General features: G+C 40.8%; 1 protein-coding gene across 1 annotated transcript in view; it reads right to left on the bottom strand.

The window, feature by feature from the left end:
• The window catches only part of HBS1L (HBS1 like translational GTPase), a 104,517-nt gene extending 86,444 nt beyond the window's left edge, over positions 1–18,073 (bottom strand). Inside the window, exons 1-3 of the mRNA XM_054021916.1 lie at positions 17,864–18,073; positions 14,049–14,114; positions 12,059–12,193 (exon numbers count right to left, since the gene is read on the bottom strand). Coding sequence (XP_053877891.1) covers positions 12,059–12,193; positions 14,049–14,114; positions 17,864–17,906 — 244 coding nt within the window. The 5' untranslated portion in view covers positions 17,907–18,073. The remainder of the gene's footprint in view (positions 1–12,058; positions 12,194–14,048; positions 14,115–17,863) is intronic.
• Between the last annotated feature and the right edge of the window lie 8,911 nt (positions 18,074–26,984).

Below are 26,984 nucleotides of genomic sequence, written 5' to 3'. Positions count from 1 at the left end.
ACTGCATACATTACAGAAAGTAAAGGGAAATGAAAGGGAGGCTGCAGAATAAAGTGATGGACAATTCTAAAAACAATAAACCAAAATCACAGAATCATAGGACTGGAAAGGACCTTGAGAGGTCATCTAGTCCACTCCCCTGCACTCATAGAAGGACTAAGTATTATCTAGTCCATCCCTGACAGATGTCTCTCTCTCTCTTTAAAAATAAGTAAATTATATTCTGTTTTAAACTGAAATTTCTTTTGTATATTCCTTCATTCCATTACTGGAGATTTTTAAGAGCAGGTCAGACAAAGTCAGTACGGTAATATCTTTTATTGAACCACCTTGTATTTTAAAAAGGACAGTTCAAAAATATCCTCACACTGGCCGTTTAGCACGGATCCCTACTACAGATCTCTTATATGTTTTAAATTAGGGGTCGACAACCTTTCAGAAGTGGTGTGCCAAGTCTTCATTTATTCACTCTAATTTAAGGTTTCAAGTACCAGTAATACATTTTAGCGTTTTTAGGTCTCTTTCTAGAAGTCTACATACAACTATAGTTTTGTTATATATTCTAAAGTAAAGAAGGTTTTAAAATGTTTTAAGAAGCTTCATTTAAAATTAAATTAAAATATAGAGCTCCCTGGACAGGTGGCGAGGCCCCGGGCAGTGTGAGTGTCACTGAAAATCAGCTTGCGTGCTGCCTTTACCACGAATGCCATAGGTTGCCTACCCCTGTTTTAAATCAATGCTACATATATCTCCATTAGAACAGTATTTCCTACCTCTCCCAATGTCAATGGCCTTGCCTTTATTTTCTAACATTACAAATATTTTACACATTGGTAAATGCCTCCCTTCCCCCCTTCTTGAAACTGCATACACAGAAACTAAACAATATTATCCTTGACAAAGATAAATTCAGTTACATACCCTTAACCCTTTGTTCAATCTAAGAAAATACAGATGAATCTGGCTGTTATTCAACCCACCCCCACCACCAAAAAAAATTGTGGAACTGACATGGCATTTGCTGCCTTCACATTGTTAATTCTCCTTCCCTTCCCTACCTCCCTCACCCCGCTTGTGTCTGTCTTGTCTACTTAGACGGTCAGCACTTTGGGGCACGGATCATCTCCTTCATGTTTGTACAGTCCTAGCACAATGGGGGCCCTACTTGGTTGGCCTCTAGGCACTAGCATAATAAACATGATTGATAATAATTCAAATTTCTGATCACAGTGAGAGTTCTATGATGGAGAAGAAAAAAAACTTTCTTCATCTCCATTACAGGCACAACATATATCTTTCAAGATTTCTTTGCCACACATCAATCAGAAAGATGCAGTGTGAAACTTCTGATACTCTCTACCCACTAACTTAATGATTTATCTGTTGCAGATCATTTAAACACCAAGGCAAAGTTAATAATGTTCAGAATTTAGGAATAAAATATCAGTATTCAAGGACAAAAAGAAAACTGCATCCTACTACTATCAATAAAGTGATCCATTATATTTACAGCATTAACAATCAGCAAGCCCTAAGTCCTCCATCCCCAGCAGAGCAAAGCAGAGCCCTGATATCAAACAGGAGAAGGTAATGATTCTGACCATCCTCTTCACCAAAACACTAAACTACCAAGATTTAAAGCAATGCCAGCTTTACGTGCTGAGCCAAAACCCACATGAAATGTCTCATGACTGCAATGGCAACCATAAGATCTTTGAAGGTCTTTTTAAGAGAAATTAAATGCAGAAAACTAAGATAACACAATATTAGCTTCCCACAATAAATATTTTAATGTATCAAGAATCACAGAAAGGCTATTTGCCAGTAGCCGTGATTCTTCAGTCACCCTGTGCATTTATACTTGGGGGATGGTACCCCTGCCATCTCAAACTCATGAACCCCTCTTGAAAATCCTATCTGTGGGAGCTGAATGATCATACCCTTTTCGAAACATTCAGACTCTAAAGGGAGTGCAGCTCCCAGTTGCCTCAGTTTCCTCTGCTGAAGCACAGAGTCCTATGTGAATAGAGAACTGTCGGGTAAAAGAGAGGGTGGAAGGTAAGTGTGAATGTGCAGAAGCAACTTTCAAAGAATCACTGTTACTGGGAGGTAATCTAGATTTTTTCTTCAATGGACCCCTGCACATTCTGACTAGTGGGGGATTAGAGAGTAGTACAGCCCCAGCGGAATGTAGCCTGAAGAGTTCTCAGGAAAAGACTGCAGAACACCTCTCCTAAATCCATAGAGTTTACTAAGTTTATAAACAGCACTCTAAATAGCTGTTCTGTAGAGTTCAGCAACTGAGATAAGTCTAAGGCATCTCACAGACTCAGCACTGGCCTTACTGAGTGAGCCTTAAGCCCTGATGGGATGTGGACTTCAGCTATGTTATAACAAAACTGTGTAGGATCTAATCCTCTAATAATCTCTGGGTGAATGGCACTTTTCCCCATACAGGCTAAAACCATCGGTTGAACTGCATAAAGTTTAGTTATTTCCAAATGGAAAGAGAGAACCCTTTTCACAGTAAACATATGGAAACAAGCTTCACTTCCATAGGCTACGGGCTTAGGGGAAAGAGACAGGGAGCAGATGGATTGGTTGATGTGGATGTGTGAAACCATTCTGGGAATCAACTTAGGATGTGACTGAAGGCCCAATTAGCACACAACTGCAGCCCAGCTCAAGTGCTAAAAAGGGCGGCCTGTGGGCTGGGGTCCGCCAAGTTCCTGTCTGCCTGCCGCAGAGGGGTGAGGGCTGCCCTGTTGTCCAGCATAGTGGGGATGAGGTCAGGGCTGCCAGCCCGCCCCTCATGGTGGGGGTCCAGGTCAGCCGCCCAGCCCCGCAAGCTCCAGGGTCTGTGTCTAAGGCAGCTGGCCCGCCCCACATGGCAGGAGTCTGGGGTCCAGGGCAGCCACCCAGCCTCGCCAGCTCTGGTCGGCTCTGGCAGGGGTCGGGTCCGGCAGCCGGCTGGTCCGGCGGGGGCGGCCCCATAGGGGTCGGGGCGGGCGGGCAGCCAGTCCCGCGCAGCAGAGTTCTGGGGTTCAGGGTCCAGGCTGCAGCTTCCCTGCCACCTGGCTCCTGAAGCCCAGGTAACACATTGTGTATTAAGTTGAGAACCACTGCCTTATGTAATGTGGTATGAGATTAGTCATTAGGATTTGTAATTCTTCACTAGCTCTCCTGATAGAAGTAATACTCATGAGAAATGCCATTTTATAAAGATAAATGTGTAAGGGTGCAATCCCCCCTAAGGCAATGTTTTCCAAACTTTTGAATGCTGGCTAACCTCTTTGGGAAAATGAAACCAACTGTGCCACCTCTGCTACACTGCCATGTGCTGTTAAAGAACTACATACCTTAAATTTATGCATCTTCCATGATTCTTACCCTCCAGGCACCATCCACACTAGGTCAGTGTTTCCCCAGAAAGATTCACATAAGTAAGGCAGACCCTCTGTTCTTAGGCTTCACAATCTATAAAAGGCCTGTGATGGGGTATACACCGCACACTTGCCCTTAAGGGGTTAATGGAGGCCAAATGGGCCAATTAACTTATTAGGCTGAAGGCTAAGAGAAAAGCCTTAATTAGAAAAAGCTCACCTTCTGTGCAGGAAATAGTAGAGCCTATATAAGCCAGGAGGCTGGCAACAAAAGAGAAAGACTTCAATCACTCCGTAGGAAAAGGGAAGAGTGTTTGGAGGCTACATAGACTGCAGTTGTTCCCTAGGAGGAGGGAGTGCTGAAGCTGGCAGACCCAAAGATGCAAAGGAGAGCCCAAAGGTTAGGAAAGGGCTCAGGGAAATGCAGCAAGGTATGGAGTGAAACAGACCTTGACTGCTGACTAGAGGGTCACTGAACCAGAACCCGGAGTAGAGGGCGAGTCAGGGTTCCCAAAGCAGCCACTGGGGAAGTGGCACCAGCAGGGCAGTATGTAGGAAGATAGCCTGAGCCTGTGTGGGGAAAGAAACTTTCCAACCCCAGGAAGGGGAAGCCAAAATAGTGACCAAGCCAGAGAATTGGGGGGAGGGATAGCTCAGTGGTTTGAGCAGTGGTCTGCTAAACTCAGGGTTGTTAGTTCAATCCTCACTTAGGGATCTGGGGCAAAATCAGTACTTGGTCCTGCTAGTGAAGGCAGGGGGCTGGATTCGATGACCTTTCAAGGTCCCTTCCAGTTCTAGGAGATGGGATCTCTCTATTAATTTAAAAAAAAAAAAAAAAAAAGTGTCACAAAGAGGCTGCAGCAACTCCTGGGGCGAGACAGGAGCTGCAGACAAAGAGGCAGAGGGACAGTGTGCAAAAACAGGAAGGGGCGTTGACCTGGTAAGCTATTCCCCAGAATGACAAGAAGGAAGCGCCATACCTGCAGTGAATAGTGCACCCCATCACAAATCAGCAAGTCATATCCATAGGACTACTTCAGCATATCCATAGGACCACAGGTCCCTGCATAAAATCCTTTCAAACTCACAAGGACATAGAAGGAGCTGCCCCCAAAAGTCAGAGACAGCATGCTCTTGGTGACAAGGTGAACATGAATGACCCTCAAATCCCATACTGGATGGCACAGAGACTGTTGCCAGTCCCAAAACACAGATTCATGCTAGAGGGTTTTGAAACTGTTCTGGGCCAGAAGAGAATGTATCTAGAGAAGCAATAATAATAATAATGGGGGTGCTAATATTTTAAACGTGAGTTCAACACTGAGGTTCAAGGATGTTGGACTGAGTCAAAGAGATGTGGATAAGAGAAAAGTTAGCTGGTGGTGCTGAGATCACTGCATTGTAGACTCTAGTGCTGGTGTGGTTGCTCTGGAGTATTATCCTTAGAATGGGGTCAATGTTTTTTTCTGTTTTGAGAAAGACATTCTCAGTACTAGATAAAGGATCTCTCTTCTCCTTTCTCTTGGCAGGAAAAGTTAAGAGAAATTTGCCAGAGAGATATATTAAAAGCATGGCAGCTTACATGGGCTGAGTCATCAGTGCCAGACTTCTGGGTTCAAGGAGGCATCATTTTTTCCAAAAGTCTGATAACAAAGTTACCTGGAGGCCCTCTGAAGTGTCAGGTTTTGTTGGCATGCTGCCAGAACCAGGTTAAAGTGCCAAACCTTAGGACTCTTAGCAAGGTTCACCAATGCAGACAACTCAGTGGTTTATTGATTGTCACATTAAATGGAAGAGTCATGGACTTAGACAAACCTGTGCTCAACCTCACTTAAAGTCTAGTGCTGAAGCCAGCATGACAGCAGATGACTTGGGCCATTATGTGGTCATAGGCTTCATCACCAAAGACAGACATTGTGGGCCCTGGATGGAACCCTGGCCTTCTGGAGTCTCAGCCTGTACATTCAAGTTTTCTCCCATGAAGTACAGAGTCAGAACTGTCTGTAACGGGGTGGACACCCGCTCCTGCCCTGAGGGGTTTGGAACAGTCCTGGGAGAAGGCTGGGGCAGGGAAGCAGCTACTGGGCTGATTGGGGAAGTAGCTGCAGCTGGGCCACGCCCCAATCAGAGAGCCCAGCTGGCCCTAGAAAGAGGCTGGGACCCAGGAGCTCAGGAGTCTCTCTCTATCTTCAGAGGGAGAAAGGCCTGGCTGCAACGAGCAGAGACAGGGTACCTGAGTGGAGCAGGGCTGGGGAAAGGCGGAGGAGGTGGGGAGCTCCAGCCTGGAAAGCCCAGGCTGCGGCCTAGTATTAGGCCAAAGGGTACTGGGGGTTGCAGAGGGCAACCCAGGTGTAGGCCAAGGCAGCAGGTCCAAACCCAACCTTGCCTGTGATGAGTGGCTGATACTGCAGTCTGCCCCTGAGCGTGGGGCTAGATGGTGACTGGCAGTAGCCTTATTCTGAGGCGAGGTGCGGTCAGTGGGTGGGGGTTCCCCTGGGAGGGGAGACCCAGCATGTGTGGGTATTGCCAGGGGGCAGCACCCAAAGCAAGGGGCACCGGGGTCCTGGGAGGAACATGGGGGCCAGTGCAGACGACAAGGCGGATCACCGGCCTGCAGAGGGCGCTCCAGAGGCTGGTGAGCTAATTCCCTAGACGACCAGCAGGAGGTGCCACAGGGGTGAGTCCGACCCCTTACTCTGTCCCAACAAGCTTGAGTTTAGACAGCCATGCAAACCAACATTACTACAGAGCAGGCCTCTCCCAGGCAGATGAGACACTATGCATGCTCATCAGACTTCCCCCGAAAAATTGAGGGATTTCACAAACTCTTTGGGACACCAGGTGTAGAACCCCTGAGGTTTCAAAGAGACAACTATGGGCGGAGTATGATAGAGGTCTATAAAATCATGAATGGTGTGGAGAAAGTGAATAAGGAAGTGCTATTTACCACTTCACATAACACAAGGATGAGGGGGTACACAATGAAATTAATAGGCAACAAGGTTAAAAATAACATACAGAAGGACTTCTTCAGACAATGCACAGTCAACCTGTGGAATTCACTGCCAGGGGATACTGTAAAGGACAAAAGTATAACTGGGTTCAAAAAAGAATTAGATAAGTTTATGGAGGATAGATCCATCAATGGCTATTAGCCAAGATGATCAGCAACTCAACCCTACACTCAAAGTCCCTAAAACTCTGACTGCTGGAAGCAGGGCCTGGACAACAGTGGATGGATCACTTAATAAATACCCTGTTCTCTTCACGCTCTCTGAAGTTTCTGGCACCGGCCACTGTTGGAAGACATGATACTGGGATAGATGGATCACTGGTCTAACCAAGTATGGCCATGCTTATATTTTTACGTAAAGTCTTGCAAGTTACACAAAAAAGGCAGAAAACTCTCTCAAAACTACCAAAAATCCACTATTAACTATATATGTGTGTGTGTGTTTGTAAAGAAGAGGTGCTAAGTAAGGGTCTGAGTGTACAGGCATGGACAAAGCAAAGGTTTCTGTATACTCTCCACCACCACAGTAAAGAAACTTATGATGTTAGAGTCAAAGATTACAAGACCATAAGGATCACCATTGTGATCATCTAGCCTGACCTCCAGTATAACACAGTTCACAAAACCTCCCCAAAATAATTCCTAGAGCATATCTTTAAAAATTGTCAGTGATGGAGAATCTACCGCAACCGTTGGTAAAATGTTCCAGTGGTTAATTATTCTCACTGGTAAGCCTTATTTCCTGCTAAACGCAGAGTTGTGAGTTCAATCTTTGAGGGGGCCACTTAAGGATCTGGGGCAAAATCAGTACTTGATCCTGCTAGTGAAGGCAGGGGGCTGGACTTGATGACCTTTCAGGGTCCCTTCCAGTTCTAGGAGATCTCCATATATGTATTTTAACTTCCAGCCATTACATCATTATACCTATCTCTGCTAGACTGAAGAAGAGTCCATTATTAAATATTTGCTCCCCAAGTAAATACTTACAGACTAATCAAGTCACCCCTTAACCTTCACTTTATTAAGCTAAGTAATTGAGTTCTTTGAGTCTATCACTATAAGGCATGTTTTCCAATCCTTTAATCATTCTCACAGCTCTTCCTGAATTGTGGACACTAAAACAGGACACAGTGTTCCAGCAGCGACCACACCAGTGCCAAATATAGAGATAAAATAACCTGTTTACTCCTACTCGAGGTTCCCCTTTATGCATCCAAGAATCACATAAGCTCTTTTGGCCACAGCATCCCAATGGGGGCTCATGTTCAACTGATTATGAAAAAGGTTTGGGAGTCATAGTGCATAGTCACTACTTCCTAGGATAGAGTCCCCCATTCTGTAATATGACCTCCATTCTTGTTCCTAGTTGTATACATTTAGCCTTACTAAAACATTTTGTTTTCATGCACCTAGTTTTCCAAGCGAACCAAATCGCTCTTAATCAGTGACCTGTCCTCTTCATCACTTACCACTCCCCCAGTTTGTGTGTCTTCTGCAAATTTTATCAGTGATGCTGATAGGTTCTCTCTCAGGTCATGGATATAAATGTTAATTAGCTCAGGGCCAAGAACTGATGCTGGAAACACACATGCTTGATGAAAATTACATTTTGAGACCTAACAATTGGCCAGTTTTTAAACCATTTAAAGTACAAGACTTTAATTTTATAAGAGACTCAAGATGGGTGAGGTAATATCTTTTATTGGACCAACTTCTGTTCATTAAAGAGGCAAGCTTTTGAGCTCCATAGAGCTCTTCTTCAGGTTTAATCCAGACAGTTGGTCCAATAAGAGATATTACCTCATCCACCTTGTGGGTTTCATATCCTGTGACCAACATGGCTACAACAACACAGCAAACAACAAAAGTTAATTTTATATCGTTCTAATTTTTTTTTTTTAAATCAAAATGTTGTGTGGTACCAAGTCAAACACCTTACAGAAGTCTAAGTATATTACACTAACACCATTACCTTTATCAACCAAACTTGTTATCTTATCCAAAAAACATATCAAGTTATTTTGACAGGATCTATTTTCCATAAACCCATGTTGATTGGCATTAATTACATTACCCCCTTTTAATTCTTTATTAATCAAGTCCCATATCAGCTGCTCCATTATCTTGCCCAGGATCAGTGTCAGGCTGCCAGACCTATAAATTACCCAGGTCATCCCGTTTACCTTTTTTAAATATTGGGACAACATTAGATTTCTTCCAGCCTTCTGGAACTTCCCCACTGTTCTAAAACTTACTGAAAAGCAACATTAACAGTCCAGTGACCTCCTCAGCCAGCTCTTTTGGAACACTTGGGTGCGAGTTATCTGGCCTTGCTGATTTAAAAATGTCTAACTTTAGCTTTTGTTTAACATGCTCCTGAGATACTAGTAGAATGGAAAGAATGTTATCACCATATGATCAAACTATATTTCCCCCACACACCCACCAAATACAGAACAGAAATATTTATGGAACACTTCTGCCTTTACTGCATTATTATTAATAATTCTACCATTTCCATCTAATAATGGATCAATACCAATGTCAGGAGTCTTTTTGTTCCTAACATTTTTAAAAAACAACTTCTTAGTGTCCTTAACTCTGCTGGCCACAAATTTTTCCATGTGCCCCTTAGCTTCCCTTATTATTCTACAATTTCTAACTTCCAATTTATATTCATTACTATGTAATTAATGCCAATATATATAAAAAAATTAAAAATTATGTATAGCTCCCTTCACTTCCCCTCTAAACAAGGTCTGTTTTACAAGCTTCTTCCTCTATTGTGGCTTTTGGGGCATCTGGTAAGGTGTTCTTAAATGATTCCAAATTCTCATTCACATTTTTCTGATTAAATTCTTCCAACTAGCTGACCTGGCTCAGAATTGGTTTCAGCTTTGTGAAATTTGCCCAAGTATATATATTACTGGGCTGGACTTTATTCAGCTTGCACATTATAAACGTGATCAAGTGACGATCAACCGTACTCACTCATACAGTCTCTTATACAAGTGCCAAATGGCATTACTCATGCAACGTCAGAGTCAGTTTTCAACAAGGTTTGTGCAACCAGCGCACTGTTCCCCTTAAGAGGAAATGTACAGAGGCTCTCAAAAAAAGATGATACAGTATTCAGAGCAAAGTTAACTTAGATAGGTTCTACATGCTGACTATTTTATGGTATACATTAACAAACTACACATTTAAACAAGAAAACTAACAATGATACATGTAGTATAAGCAATGTGGCTAATTTAACAATAGTGTAGAAACCTTATCTTCCCCATAGTTAGTGCTAACAAAGTACTGGAGAAGGTAATGGTGGGGGTCTTTCACAGACCACCAAATCAAACCAGAGAACAGTATGAATTACTCCTTAAACTCCTCCTCTGAAATGTGTGGAAAGAAAACTCTTATGGGAAATATATACTGGAAGTCTCATGCAGATAGTAATTAAATATCATTAAAGTTTCTCAAACTTATTTAAGATGGTTTTCTAACACAAAGTATTGCACCCATGTAAGAACTATTTTGGACCTCATTATGGTGAATAAAGCTGAATTAATCACTGGACTCAGAATTTGTGGTTGACTAGTGATCACTTATCATGACCTGATTATATTACGGGCAAAAAGAGGATGATTCCAACCAGTAAAATAGATACTTGGTACTTCAAAAGTGCTAATTTCCCAAAGCAGAGGACAATTATGAGCAAAATTGATTGGGAGGAAAATTCAGAAAGAAAAATGTCAATAAAAATTATGACCAAAAAGTTACAATTCTACTATCAAAAGAGAGGACAACTTTGGCTAAAACCTGGTTTAGAGCCAAAGTGGAGGCAGTAATTAGAAATGAAAAAGCAATTTATAACACATGGGAAATAAATAGCAATCAATAAAAATTAGAAGTTAAAAGTGCTGAAAATTGATACGGGAAGCTGAAGGCACCAGGGAAAAAATATATGCTTGGCAGGACTGTGGACAATAAAAGGTGGAGGTTTTATTTTTTTTTATTTTGTTTTAAGTATGTAAGCAACCTAAGTAATCCTAATAATAGAATAAGCCCATTACTAGATGGAGATGGCAAAATTGTTAATTAGGATGCAGAAAAAGCAGGGCGTTCAATAAATCTTTCTGGTCTGCATTTGAAAAAAAAAAAAAAAGCAGGATAATGAATTCATAATACATGAGGATGATGAAGTACCTTCCAGTCCCTTAGTAACCAAGGAGGGCATTAAACATTATTTACCAAAGACAAACATATTTAAATCAGGAGGCCCAGATGACTTGCACCCAAAAGTCCAAACGAGTTGGCTTGGAAGACCTCTGGCCTGCTGATGTTAATTTTTAATATATCCTGTAATACAGAATAAATTCCAAAAGACTGGAAGAGTACTAATGTTGTGCCATTATTCAAAAAAGGGCAAATGAGATAGTCTAAGTGGGCCATTGTCCAGGTTGACATAAATCCCAGGCAAAGTAATGAAAAGCTGATACAAGAGTCAATTAATAATGAATTAAAGGATAGAAATATAGTTAATACCAGTAAACATGGCATTAGAGAAAAAAGGTCAAAAAATCTGATTTCATTCTTTGATGAAATTACAAGTTTGGTTGATAAAGGTAACTATGAAGATAGATGTAATATACTTACACTTTTGTATGGCATTTAACTTCATACTGCACGATTCCAATTAAAAAATTAGCAATATACAATATCAATAGAGCACACATAAAATGGATTAAAAACCGGCTGACAGATCTCAAAAAGTTTACAACAGGGAATTATCACTGAATGGGAATATTTCTAAAGGGGTTCCATAGGAATCAGTACTAGACTTTAGTCCACATTTTCATCAGTGATCTGGAAGTAAATATAAAAACACTACTGACAAAACTTGCCTGTGACCACAAAGATTGGCAGAATAGTAAATAATGACCAGGACAAGGCAGTCACACAGAAAGATCTGTATCTCTTGATAAACTGGAGCCATTCAAACAAAATGCATTTTAATACAGCAAAATGCAAAAGTTATACAGTCAGGAAACAAGGAATTCAGGCCATATCTAAAAAATTGGTGGGGTGTGTGTATTCTAGAAAGCAATGACTCTCAAAAGGATATAGGGGTCATAGTGGCCAAGCAACTCAACAGGAGTTTTCAGTGCAAAGCTGTGGCTAGAAAGACAAATGCAATCCTTAGATAAACAGCAGAGTTGTAAGGAAGAGTGGGGAGGCGATTTTACCTCTGTATGACACTGGTGAGACCAATATTGGAATATTGTACCCAGTTCTAGTGTCCACAAAAAAGAAGTAGCAGTGACTTGATTAGAATATACATGTACTTTCACAAGGAGAAAATACTGGGTACACTAAAGGACTCTTTAATCTAGCGGAGAAAGGCATAACAAGATTCAATAGCTAGAAACTGAAGCCTTCTAAAGATTATTTTTACATGTATTATTAGATATGACCAATCCTTAGAATTCATGGGTGTTCTACTATTTGGCCCCAAAATGTTGGGCGGTTTGATAAAGTCAGTGAGTTAGGAATAAAAGTCGGTTACAATAAAAGATAATTCAATATCAGAGGATTTCAATAAAGATCTTTAAATCACAGAAGAATTAAAACAAGATTGAACTGATTAACTGTTCTTAACAATTACCTTGATCAACTCCAGTTAGCTGGTGATTGGATGTAATATTCTTGGCAGGTTCTTCTGCATCTTCATAGCCATACTCTTCTAATCGCTCAGCAAATGCTGAGGGTTTGTCACGTCTTGAGTAAATAAACTGAGCAGCTACAACAACCAGGAGCAGAATATTAAAAATAGTTTCCCCTTCAAACAAGTATCCCATTGTTTGAATACAAAATTTAACTAAAGAAAATATGTACTGATGGTAGCCTGCATTAATTAATTTGGAAAAAATAATCTCATTTTGTAATTATTAGCCTAGAGGACTGCACTGGGCAAAGGAGAGTCCATACTTAAATACTGCGGACGGCCCCCTTCCACCAAAAGAGGAGAGACCCCATGCAGAAGTCAATATCCATGTACCTTTAAATATAATGAACAATTCTACCCAGTTCAGTATTCTGTAACAAAAAAAAAAAAAAAAAAAAAAAAAAAATTCTAGACCAAGAGTTCTCAAATATTTTTACTTAGGACTCAACTTAACTTCATGACCCCAAATCTCAAGAAGTTTGCACTGTTTCAGCTTTAAAAAAAAAAAAAAAGTGCCCTTAGCCATAATTAGTTTGTTTTAAAGTCCAGTGTGGTGTAGGGTTAAAGTAGCTTTTACTAGTTTTTATCTATTCATAACAAAGTTTATTCAATTAATTCAGCCCATTTTTCTGTTCTTGAACTTTAATTTTTACAAATACAGGCCATGAATCAAAGTACTTTCGCACATGTTTAAAATTTAAACACACGCATAAATCTCACCCCTAATAAGCAAAGCACCTAAATCATATGCTTAAATGCTTTGCTGAATCCAGGCCCTAGTCATAATTCATAATTTTTCAAAGTTTATGTGAAGAAATTTCAGACTGGGAGTTGTCTGTGAACATTCACTACAACTATTTGCTATATTTTATTTATGGTGTGTGAGCAGCTAAAGCTTTTTAAATGAGAAAAGCAAGCCTTGTCCACACACAAATATTCTAGCTTCCATGCAAAAACAAGAGTTCAGTGACTCCGCAAACGTCGGTGTAATAATAAATAATAATTTGCACAAAGGTTCACAAGTAGCAAGAACACACACCCTACAGATATAGTCAAAGAAAACAGCTATTCATTATTCAAGTGGTCACATACACCATTATGTAATATTCGCACAACTCCAACTTTTATACTGAACACATACAAATTTGATAATCTCATCTTTTAAGAAGTTATAGTCTTATCAAGTGTTTCTTAAATGCACATCATCCAATGTTTTATATTCAATCATCTTAGTTGCTGCAACTATTTGCAAAGCTATCTTTCTAGATGTAACCAGCATCAGGCACTTTTAAACAAAAGCTTACTGTTAAAAAATTTTGTAGGGTGCACACAAGCCCCAGCACAGCTATGCAACCCACTTGTTTAAAAACAGAATACATCTAGAGTCTTTTCATTTGTTTGTTTGTTTACAAGGTGAGATGACCGCCTCACTCCTTACAAAAAGAACAAAAAAAAAAACCACCAGCAAAGTTTAAAACTGAACATGAAGTAATTTAATTTTAAATAGGGAAACATGACGAAAAATATTGTAAATACATATCTATGTCTGCAACTGCTTACTATAGAATAAAGAGTAACCAAAGTGACAAATGACTATATTTTTAAGGTTATTTAGTTGCCTGAACACGCAGATGTGTGTCTACTGGGATTTTCAGAAGTGCCTGGGACCCTAAATCCAACTGATTTCAATAATGCACCTAAATACTTTTAAAAATCTGGCCCACATAGCTTTATTCTGGGAATAAATGTATGTTTTTGCAACTGCTGCTCCAATCACATTCCAAATATAGCACTACTCAGCCCGACTTGCCTTGGTTGACTTCTCATCTCTTTTACCCATCAGAAAATCCCAATCTTCTCTATAATTTATCATCTATATTTGTCCAAATTTCTCCAAATGAGACTTGCATAGACAAACATTTGAGCTAACCTGTTGAAGGGGAAATACAACAATCATCTTCTACTGATTGGCCATAAAGATCATCATCTTCAAAATCTAAGAGGCAGAAACAGTAAGAATTAATCTGCATATAATTTATTTTTTAAATATTTAACAAGTATGGAGTATTTAAAAGCAATTTCTTCAATATTTTTAAAAACCCTCTCCCCGATTATATCATAATTATTCCATTTCAATATTTCAAAGGTACATCAATAAAAAATATCTTTTTAATCAGCTATAAGCAAGAATAGTAATATATGTATTGTTAATATTCAATAGACTATGTATAGGACAGTGAAAAAAATTCAAGAACCCTCTAATTCCTTTTCTGTCCCCCTCTAACATGGAACCTAAGCAAATCATGGGACTGTCTGTATATGAATATATATGAAATAAAACACTAATCAGCATCTTTCCTATTAGAATATTTAACTTCAAGGATAAATTTATAAAACCACATACCCAAAGTACTTTCATGTGCATTGAGCATTCACACACGCAGAATGGTTTAGTATATATAAGATACTACAACAGAACACACTTACACAAAAGAAAATGTAACTACAACTGTACTTCTATTACTGTACTATATTATATAACAGGGACTGGCAACCTTTGGCCCACGGCCCGCCAGAGTAAGTCCCCTGGCGGGCCGGACTGGTTTGTTTACTTGCCATGTTCACGGGTTCGGCCAATCATGGCTCCCACTGGAGGCGGTTCACCGCTCCAGGCCAATAGGCACTGCAGGAAGCGGCGGCCAGCACATCCCTTGTCCTGGGCCACTTCCCGCAGCCCCCAATGGCCTGGAGCGGCGCACTGCAGCCAGTCGGAGTCACGATCGGCCGAACCTGCGGACGCAGCAGGTAAACAAGCACACACACACACACCCCCAAATGTGGTGCCGGCCGCTTCCGGAAGCGGCGCAGGGCCTAGGCAGGCAGGGAGCCTGCCTTAGCGGCATGGCGCCACTGCCACCCCAGAGCCACTCCAGGTAAGTGGTGCTGGGTTTGAGCCCAACCCCCGGCCCTGAGCCCCCTGCCGCACCCCACACCCCTCCTCCACCCCAACCCCTTGCCCTGAGCCCCCTCCGACAGTCCGCACCCCTCCTCCACCCCAACCCCTTGCCCTGAGCCCCTTCCTGCACACTGCACCCCCTCCCACACCCCAACCCCTTGCCCCAGCCCTACATTCATAGCCCTGCATGCAATTTCCCCACCCAGATATGGCCCTCCGGCCAAAAAGTTTGCCCACCCCCGCCTTATGTTGTGGTCTGTTCTATCTCTCCTTCTCCCACTCTCATTTAAAAAAAAAAAATTAGTTCTGCATTTTTTAAAATGTATCATCTCCTCATATTACAGTTATTCCAAGAATAAGACCTTTGCTGGCTTTTAGAGAAGGAATAGAAAACGTTTAGCACAGAGTAAGTGTCCTTCCAGCAATGTGACAGCAATGTTTTTTGTAGGTTTTCCTTCTATTTCCTTTTAAATATGAATTACAATGTCATTAAGTAATAACCATGATCTATTTTGATTTATTCATAAATAAGTGTGGCAATTACTACTATATTCATTTTTACCCATTTGAAAATAGCTCCCTCTCCTTTTGTATTTAAGATTTCTAATTTTTGAAAAGGTAATAACCATATCCTCAGTTGAATAAACTCTTTGGCCTTTTTGGGAAGAAGCATGATCTATTTTGAAAAGGTAAAGAAGAACAGCAGAATTATTAAAAATAAAGCTGACCCCCAAGAACTCATACTTCAGCAAGTGAGCACAAGAATAGTTTGATTTTGCACTGGGAAGGAGATGGATTTTCTTCTTTTGTTTTCCCCTAAAATTTCCCAATTTTTTCACATTCAATGCAGCTTTAGCAGAGGCAGCAATGATGGGAAAGCTAGTGTAGAGAAAGGGCTAATGCCTTCCTGTGATTTAGCCATGGAATCGTTCAGATATGTACTAGTACTCAACCATGGCTACTCCTGGTAGAACTGAACCAGCAGCAAATTTTAGGACAGAAATACAGGAAATATACATATTAGATGTATAAATGGTCTTTCCTGTCCCTAATTTCCATGACGAATAATCTTCACTACTGGAATGCAAAAGATTTGATATGGCCAGTCCTGCAATAGAAGTGATTTTTTTTTATTTACCTAGACAAAAATAGAAAATTGCATCATCTATCCAAAAAGTAAACTCACAGCAAAACCCAACTATGGTACAGGTAGCATGCCCCCATAATGTATGTCTCTGTGTGTGTGTATATGTACGTATGTGTACACATGTATACATACACACACCCAAAACTAACAAATTTGGATACAACACAATTTGTAGACCAAGTTTCTTATGTACATAATAAAATGTCCATTATATGCATATAGCAATTAAAGACTGCAATCCAGCAAACACTAACGCAAATAACTTTAGATGTGTGAGTAGCGTAGTCTCAATTAAAAGGATTACTCATATGTAAAGATATTCATGTGTGTTTGCAGGATTGGGACCCAAGTGTTTAATAGGAAGACTGAAAACCACTTAAAGGCAGGGACATTTGTAGAGTTCAGCCCCATCTCAGACTAGGTGAAACTGAGTTAATCTCCAAAGGGTGAAAATCAAGCAGAGAAATCTCCAAGCAAATCTTAAGATTTGTCTATATTAGGTTAATTTGCACCAGTGATGCAAACTCCTAATGTAGATGCACTGATTGATGTAGCATCACTTACACTGGTGTAGTTTACTCAAATAAGCTATAAACGCCACTAATGACTGCATGACCTGAAACTCTTATTTTCATAATATAGTTTAAGGGTGAACAGATACAAATTAGACCTGAATTGTTGCAGGGAGCTAGAGACCCTGATAAAAAGAAGCGCAAAATCATTATTTAAAGTCATTGATATAGTTACACAGGTATATGAGCACCTAATATAAATTGCAGTGTAGGTAAATGAGATAGTATATCAAAGAAAGCTGCACTAACGCAGCTGTTCGTAAGAATATAGTTATATGAAGGCAAACTTAAAATATACAGAGCCTTAAATACTCCCATCTTAAGACAAGTTGTCTGGAAACCAGCTGCTTTATTACATGCCCTGCAAATTCCCTGTTCAGGGATCTGCATGTCCTCCCCAAGAGATTAGGGACTTCACCCAAACCTAAAACACAGAGGAAGGCAACTGACACCTCCTTGATGTTTCAAGTGGTTGTGATGTCATAAATTGTTCCGGGAGACACACTGAACACTCAGTGCACAGCGAGGTTAGGTAAAAATAAGCTGGTCTTAAGTTAGCACTATCCACGTGAAACGTCGTCAGTTTCAAACAGAGCTGAAAGTTGTAAGGTACTACCCCCGACCCTGTCTTCCCCTGCCAACTTCTGTGCTTTTAAAATGCGTTTCTACTTTTTAAATATTTGTCTCTCCCATGCCATGCTGTGGAAGTCCCACACAGCGATGGAAACGGGTGAACTGGTTTCCACAAGGGAGAGAATTAAACTGAGGTCACTCGAACTGCTGTCAAATGCGCTCCCTAAACACACCCTGAAAGTTAGAGGGAAAATTGCCCCCTCCAACTCCTACTCCCCTGAGGCCTAGCACCCACACATCCCATACACGCCACTCCTGCTCCCGGGGCCTAGCCCCGTCCACGGCCTGGCGTACACACAGCATCCCCCTCCCTCCCCCCGAGGCCGCCTGGGAGACGTGTTCATGCCGCTGGCGCTTCCTGCCGCCAGGACCGACCGGGGGGAGGAGCTGGTTACTGGTAGGGACCGGAGATGTGAAGGGCGGAGACTTCTCGCTACCTTCGTCGTAGTTATAGCCTCGGACGTTCCTGTGCCGGGCCATGGCGGCGGCGGCGACGTCGCTCACACTCGGTGGCGTTGGCGGCCGCAGCCTTAGGCCGCCATCTTGGTCTCCGCCTGGCCTCTCCCAATCGCTGTGCGCAGGCGCCAAACAGCCTCCTCCCGCTCGTTTTATCTGCGCAGGCGCAGCCTCTCGCCGACTGCCCAGCCGAAGGAGCTGCTCTGAGTGCGAGTTTTCCCCTGCCCCGCCCCCTCCGGCCCGTGCAGCCTGACCCCGCCCAACGCGGCGTGCCTGGCAGCACAGCCCAGTCAGGGCTCCGCCGCCAGCCCCGCCCCCGACACGTGCACACCCTGCCAAACCCGACTTACATCAGCCGCCGCCGTGAGCACCCGCCCCAGAGCCCCTCGTGCTCCCTGCGCACCCCCCTGCCAGTCACTCCATCCACGGCCCTGCCTACCCTGACTGCGCTGTACCCAACCACCCCATCCCTACCCTACCCACCCACACAGACCAGGCCATCCCTAATCCCATGTACCGGCCACGCTCTCCCGTCCACACTCACTGCACCCTGCCCATCTTCCCCGGGTATACCGGCCACCGAGAACTGCCCAAGCTGTGCCACTGCCCTGACACACAGATCATCAGTCCCAGGGGCAGCAGGTTTGTATAATTTTTAGTGGTGCCCAGAACGGGTCCAAGTCCTGCTCGCCCCCCCTACTCCCCCTCACTTGCCTAAGGCTCTGGGAGGGCGTTTGGGTGTGGGAGGGGTGCAGGCTCTGGAAGGGCGTTTGGGTGCTTGAGTGTGGACTCTGGGCTGGAGCAGGGGGATTGGGGTGCAGGCTTTGGTTGGGAGTTTGGGTGCGGGAGGGGAGCTGGCTCTGGGAGGGAGTTTGGGTGTGGGATTGGGGCTGCTCAGCTTGGAAAAGAGACTAAGGGGGGATATGATAGAGGTCTATAAAATCATGAATGGTTTGGAGAACATATGATTTCAGTCTGGACTTTTACTGATGCATATCAAAATGCTCTAGACCAGTGTTTCTCAACAACTGGTGCGTGGACCAGCACCAGTCCCCGAGATCTCCCTGACACAATTTAGGAATGCAGTAAGCCAGTCCCTGGTATCAAAACGGTTGAGAAACACTGCTCTAGATGACTAGGTCTTTTCAAATGTTAAAATCTGTGATAAATATTAAACACACTAAAGTAACAACATCTTTTCTATTTCATATAACACTTCTGTTAAACTTGTTCATCATATTTTTAACACAAATCTCATCAGTCTCTTACCAATTTATCATTTTATCACACTTCCTTGAATTTTGGTACCACTTTTACTGGATTATTTATCACTTTTTTGATTACCCCTAATTTCTGGGGACAAAAACCACATATCCTTTATTTGATAACCAAATATAACACTGTTTTCAAGACTTAGGAAGTTTTATTTAAAGTGAATAACTTAAATAATGGCACTAGAAAATATAAACATAACTACTCTCCGGAGCAGGAGAATCTACATAGTATAATCCTTACATGCCAATAACATGAAGCTTCCCTGAAGCTATAATTTTAATGGTAAAGCAGGTGTAATCTTTAAAAAGAACCTGTAGCCTAAAATATTTCTTAGTTTAATGTGTAATTATCACTTAGCAGATAGTTTGAAAAGAAGACCTGACAACAGTACATTCCAAGGACAATAGCATGCAGAAGTATTATTATTTTTGTATTGCAGTAGGGCTCAGGAGGGCCCCATTTTTGTTCTATTTGGACAGCACCTAGCACAATGGAGTCCTGGTCTATGGTGAGGGCTCCTAGACACCACAGTAATACAAATAATAAATGTGCCATAGTCCTTCCCAAGGTACTGTTCACTCTGAGCCCGATATAAATATTTGGAGATGATGACCAGCTAATGAACTGTTCAAGAACCATGTGACAGTGTCATATTTTCAAAGCTATATTTAAAGCTTAGCTAGTGGTATTCTTTTAAAGTGAATGTAATGCTCATGAAAGGGTTTGCCTACATTTGAAATGCTACAGTGGCTAAGCTGCGGTGCTGCAACTGCACCACTGTTGTGCTTCAGTGTAGAGACTATCTACGCCTACAGGAGGGGTTCTTCCCGAGATGTGGTAGCTAAGTCGATGGAAGAATTCTTTCATCAACCTAGTACTGTCTACACCGAGGGTTAGATCAGCTTAACTATATTGTTCAGGAATGTACATTTGTCACATCAGTGAGCAACATAGCAGGGTCGACCTAACTTTTTAGTATAGACCAGGCCAAAGGTACAAGACTAATAGCAAAGAACAAATTAAAACTTCTGTCTAGCCACAGATCATGTGCAATATGATAGCAACAATTCAAGCACTGTCACAGTATCCTGTCAATCTGCCTCCAACATCTTTAACCTGGAGATAGCACTTCTTGAGGTGAACAGGTTCATTCTCTATGATCATTCAGACCCAGTCCCTTCACTGAAACTGCCTTGAACTGATATTTCTTATGTAAGGACCTGTGCACTAGGAACTGAATTGAGATCACCAATGTATTTCTCAGAGGCCATCAAACAGCCAGCAGATAGTAATGATTTTTGGTTATTATCAATTTGCTGATCTGAACTGTTGACCTAGAGGTATCCATAATACATCAGTAATCATCTGTCATCCAGCTTCCTGTGTTAGTACATTTAAAAAAGTAAATTATCATTTAATGAAATATTTCATACTAATTTACGCAGCTTATGTGATAAAGCTTCTGGATAGTGGGGTTTCTTTTGTTTTTTGTTTTTTTAAAGTGTATTTTTCTTTTTTACTGTTTTTGACAAGTAAAATGTCTTCTTAGGATCTCACAACAAATTTTCAAAAGGACTTCTTTTCTACTCTTGTATAATTCTCAGTCCCCAAAAGGTTCACAACAAGATTACTCAGTAAATCGACTGTGTTTAAATGTCTAACAAGGCCTTCAGTTTTCTGAACAGAAACAAAGTTATGAAAAATTGTACAGGCTACCTTCTCCTACCTGCTGTAGTGGAAAAACAGTCCCCACTCTTTCACAGGTTACTCAGCCCTGTAACTGTCTAAAAAGCTTTAAGTATCAAGCACTCAGTACAAAGATTGTGCTTAAACACTCCTTTTAAAACCACAAGTAAACAGGGCATGGTTTGGAGAAAACTAATTCCAGATGGCTTACTGCACTGTAATGTGTCACTTTCGGGTTAAGTTTTAAAATATAGTGTCAATGTCACTAACTATGTATCTAACTGATAAATGATCTAAACTTCTCAAAAGATCTGTACCCATTAAATACATGAATATCTTTATTTAAAAGGACACTATCTAGCTCAGAAACTGGCTAGGAGACAAACAGAGTGGGAATAAATCATTTTGCAACATAATAAAAGGTTTACAGTGGGCATCACATATTGTGATCAGTGTTCTTGTATTCATGATCTGGAAAATGGGGTGAGCTACAGAGTAACAAAAGTTTCATATAATACAAAATTATTTAGGTTAGTCAAGACAAGAGACTATTTGAGGAACTTCAGAGGGACCTAACTAAACTGTATGAATGGGCAACAAGATGGTAAATGAAATTTAGTGTTGACAAATGCAAAGTAGTATTGCAGGGCTGGTACACTCCATCACACTTTGGGGAGGGGCATTATAGCCCCTTGGCTGAGCCCAAATCACCACCCTTAGCTTCAGGGAAGTATGGCCTAATGGCCAGAGTCAATAAGGCATCCCTCCTTGGCAGGGCCTCGTGGCAAGAGTACATATGGCTGCCCTCCTCGGCAGGGCTGCATGGCCTAGTGGCCAAGGGATGGGTGGCATCTGAGGTAGGGGGACCCCGGTCCTCTCTACTCCACCAGATCCCAACCCAGGGCCTTGATAGCAGTGAATGGATTCGCCAGTAGGTCAGCGGGGAGCTGTCTGAAACACGCTGTCTTCGTCCCGGTTTCACAACCGGATCAATGTCTAATTCCCCTGGGTTACTTCCTATGCTGCTTTCCAGTGTTGCTGTCCACAGGTCTCCTGGCCCTCTGGGATCATCGGCTTGAGAACCTCTCAATGACTCCATCCCCTCTTGGGCTTCTGCAGGTAGTCGGGTATCTGCCTGGGTCTCAGCACACTTGGCCTCTGCGATCTGGGGCTCCAGCAGTTCCTAGGAGTGAGCCCTGCAGCGTGCGTCCTCCCTCTTCAGCGGCCAGCTCCAACTGAGCTGGGCTGCTCCCTTTTATACTGAGGGTCCAGTTGGAGTATGCCCAGCAATGGTGGGAGTGTATGGCTTTCTCTGTCCACAATATGGGGTTAATCCCTTTTTGTCCAGTGCAGAGCTGGTACACCCCATCACAGGGCCATTCAGTGAAGCCCTCTGCTCAATGTACGTCAGCAGCTAAAAAGCAAACAATATTTTAGGATGCATGAGTACTCGGACAGAAAATTATATGGAAATATTGTAATGTTATTATGTAAATCAATGGTATCCCCTCTTATAGAACAGTGTGTTCAGTTCTAATAACCCCGAAAAGAATATCACAGAAATAAAGGAGGTTCAGAAATGGATAAAAATTATTAGGGGCATGGAAAATCTCTTATATGAAGAGACATTGAAAAAATTGTGATTTACCTTACAGAGGAAATGAAGAAGACAGGACATGATAAAAGTATACAATAACGAGCGGCATACAGAAGATAGATCCAAAATTTCCATAACTTTTTTTCTTTTAGTAAAACTAGAGAATTCAATAAAACTGAAAGGTGAAAATTTTTTAAATGATAAAAGGAATCATTTTTCATACAACACAGAGTTAGGTTGTGAAACTCATTCTGACTGAGGCCAACAACTTAGCAGGATTCAAATATGGATTAGACATTTATCTGGGTAACAAAAATATTTAGAGTTATAACAGTAAATATTTTAAAACACGTATACAAGAGTTTTGTATACAAGAGTGATGTAAACCTTCAGGGTTCAGGACATAAGCCAACGTCTAACTATTAGGACAACTGAAAAGTTGCATTAATTAGAGTCATGGATATTGAGGTAGCATTAATACAAGTTCTCTTAAATGACTCTTATTCTTAAACATGTCATCCACATGTGCGTTCCAGTACAAATTATAACAACTCATGTACAATATATATTAACAGCACTCTGTTGTATACAATTCTGTGTGTTGTTGCAGCATTAAAACACATATAGTTAATCGGCTCTGACTATAACAGTATAACTATTAGTACATCTGTGCAGTGGCATACATATGGCATGATGTGTCTCTGGACAATAGAGACCTAATCCTGCTCCCACTAAAGTTAGTGGGAGTTTTTCCGTTGACTTCAGTAGAAGGACTGAACATAGGGTTACTGGCAAATATCCTTATAGAAGCATTGCACAAGTGTTCATAGGTTAAAAGCACTGCAGGATGCACACAAGTTACAAAATCAGCCTCATCTGGATGCAGCCATTGATTCTATTAGCCACATAAAGACATCTCACTACCAAACTTCTTGACGCAACACTTAGCATTAAAAATTTGTTGACATACATATCCCCATGGCAGGGGGGTGTACAATTATAGTTGCTTGTTGGGAGAGTAGCTTGTTAAACTGGGGTGTATTTAGCTGGTAATTTTTTTTTATTTTGTTTTCTGTATTCTGAACGTTACAATTTCTATGAATTTGCTGTTGGCAAATTGAGCAGAACCAGCATGTTACCAAGGAAACCCATACAGTGCTCTCCTGTGGGGAGTTTACTCTTGTTCTTTGTTGTTTTTCTTGTTATGTTATTCTAAATACAAGTTGTCAGAGTAAAAAATATGGTTGTTCTTTGTATGGAAAACATAAGAAAAAACCATCAGCAGTTCATGGAATACACACAACCTGTTATATGAGTAAAAGTTGTTGACCTGGAACAACCATCATTGTGATTGTGTGTTGCTGCATGCAGGTTTTTCTCCATTTACATTACTTTGCATACGTGAGCTCAGGATGAAGCCTATGGAATTGTGGGACATTTATGGCTGAAAAATGTACATGATGTATATAATGTAGTTGATTATTTTATTTTTAAGTGTGACATGGAGCATCACAATTGCCATGAGGCATTTGGCCACATTCAAACAGATAACATTATACTTTGGTTTGTGACTAAAGTCTTTGAGGTTGCTACAGGAGAATCTTGAGTTCAATGTGGTGTCTTTTTCTCTGTTCCCCCTAGCTCCCTCTTTTACTGTAGCCCTTGAAAAATTCTACAGCAGACATTGCCATTTCATCATGGAATCACAGGCACTTTGAGAGTTTATTTACTTCCCTTCTTCATGTTCAACTAGCTTAATTTTATATTAAGACCAGATGCTAGACCCAAATTTGCAGTTTTGGAGCACAAAGCAGTGGAACCAGCAGAGAATGGAAACTTGGCCCTGCACCAATAATCTTGTACAATAATATCCTTTCAGCTTAGTTTTTGTCACTGGATCTGATAACCAGGAACTACTCAACAAGATGTCAATGTACTATCTAATTTGCTTCACATGCCTAAGTGTAAAATTCTATCACCCATTAGTAGAACAAATGTCCTATCTTCCAGAGACTAATCTTCTATGGCAGATGCACTTTCTCAAATGTATAAATCTACTTGAAAACCAATCTGATAATATTTCATGCCTGCACAATGATGATTCACTTATATCAATGTACTTGTCACTCAGACCTTTAAAAAATAATAATAATACCATGGGGCTGGGTGGGTGCTGAAAATATGCAAGGTCTTGATAATGGGTAAACATTAGCCACAAAGTGTAAAGGAGATACATGAATAAAAAAAGTTCTAGTCAAAATTTCCTAATGCATTCTTAGCCTTTATAACACAAAGAGAAGTATGCATTCTTTTGTTGCCACAAAAACTGCCTTGTCTAGCTGTACTTCCGTTACTTCGTAGATATCGATTCATCTTTCCTATTTTCATATTCCCATAATTTATAACAACAAATAATGAACCAGACATTACAAATCCATATTTTTTATTTTGGTGCTAGGAGTTAATAGGTTCATCTGTCGCAATTGCATGTTGTACTTCCAAATTAATGCCACCTTCCTAAGTCTACTAGTGTTAGTTATTAAGGTATATCTGACTCTAGACTAATTGTATAAACACTGTGAAAAGCAACATTAATCTAAAAATTATAATTTGCTATATTTGATTTCTTTGTAGATTGCAGAAGTGCTGAATTAGATTCTTACATGAATAGCATCATTTTTCTCATGCTTGTATTCAGAGGAATAATTCATTGAGAAAGGTACAAATAATAAATTGTGGTGCAATTTTTTCAGAATTAAAGTTGTTCTCCCCAAAATATGTACATGATAGGAAAGAAACAGGATACACATCCATCCCTTCCCTTACCATACACAAAATAACAATTTCCCACCAAAATTCAAGTTGTATATATGTATTCTGTGTTGATCATTACTGCAGAGATCTTCCTTCATGGCTAGCAGCATTTAAATGCAACTCTAGAGACCTGCTAGCAACAACTACAATATGCTTAAACACAATTGGGGGTAGTACCATTCTGTTCCCAGAGTAGATAGGGCCTTAGTTTCTAAGAGCAATAAAGTCCCTCTTTGCTCTGCATTTTCTGATTATTCAGGAAGTAAGTTTACTCTCTTTCTACAATCTTGCCAGATCAAGATTTTAAACCAACATATTTTTTTGATTGGGAGATACTGATACTGAAGTCTGAAATGTTGTATATAGTCAGTCAAACTAAAGCTGGTAGTAGGAGAGTCGGACAAGACAGTACTCTCTAGTACAATGTTTAATAATTGAGTCGACTGTAGCAGGAATGGATTTATGCAATAAGAATAATTTAGTTGACAATTAGAGATAAGAACTATCGGGCAAATTCATCCTTGAAGTAACTTTAGTGTGAGGTCTCATCAGGGTTGAATATAGCCCCATACTTTTAAATTTTAGTAGCTACTACCCAGTTAGGTTCTGCTCCAGCAAAGTACTTAAAGTAGATGTCTAAGTAGATACTTAAGTACTTTGCTGGATTTGGAACCTTAATATTGAGACTATAATTTATGGTCATGACAGGATGCCCCTCTGGTATATTGGTTGCCTCATTTTCAGTGTTCAAAGAAAGGTTAGAATCACTGGAAATTTAACAAGGAACAGGATTAACATATACCACATAGTTTGCAAAATGAATACCAGAAGGTTTGTAACATATTTCTGCATTTTTACATCAATCATGCTCATGTGAAAAACTGCATTTTTATTCACAGTAATTGTCTTAGGAGTTGTCTACCAACATGCTCCAACAAGGAGATTTTGGTCTTCTCTTTTCACAGTAGTTCACATGGGGTCTGATCCAAAGCTCACTGAAGTCAACAGAAAGAATTTTGTTGACTTCAGTGGGCTTTGGATCCAATCAATGTTGACTATTAAACTAACAACATTTAATAAAGGCATGGAATTTTACAATGTAATTTATGTGCACTAAATAATTAGTAGAACATAATTACAAAAATATGCTATGAACTGAAGAGGAGTTAAATGTTATAAAGAAATACTCTTCTACTGCTAGAAGAGCCATGGATTTAGTCTGTAAGATAAAGTGGCAAAGATGATGCCAGAAGTGGCAAATTCTCATCTGTCATCTCAGTGGATTTTATCTACAAAAGCACACAATCATTTAAATCAAAAGTGAAATAAAGAAACATAATAGCAAAGCACTGTATTGCTTGTGAACAATTTCCCTCATTTTAGAAGAAAGGAATAAGGCTTGCCAGTAATTGAAAGCAGACTTAATATGTTATCTTTGATTGTACACCATGGAAGAGGTGAAGTTACCTTGTAAAGGAATTGGACTTCTTTGAGATGTTTGTCCCTATGAGTGTTCCACTTCAGGTGCAGATGCGCACTATGCACTTTTGATTGGGACTTTTGGTATCAGTGCCCATTAGGTGCACATATGCACCGTAGCTATCTTCATGACCCGTACCAAAGATATGTAAGGCACCGTCGGATGAATCTGCCCTCAGTTCCTTCTCTATCTGAAAGTTCTGCAAAACTAGACTCCAAAGCAGAGAGTAAGGAGGGAGGTTAGTGGAGCA

Source organism: Malaclemys terrapin, chromosome 3, assembly GCF_027887155.1.
Source record: "Malaclemys terrapin pileata isolate rMalTer1 chromosome 3, rMalTer1.hap1, whole genome shotgun sequence".
In the NCBI taxonomy this organism is placed as follows: Eukaryota; Metazoa; Chordata; order Testudines; family Emydidae; genus Malaclemys; species Malaclemys terrapin.
Note: the sequence above shows the minus strand (reverse complement) of the source record. Positions and strands in the feature narration are given on the sequence as shown.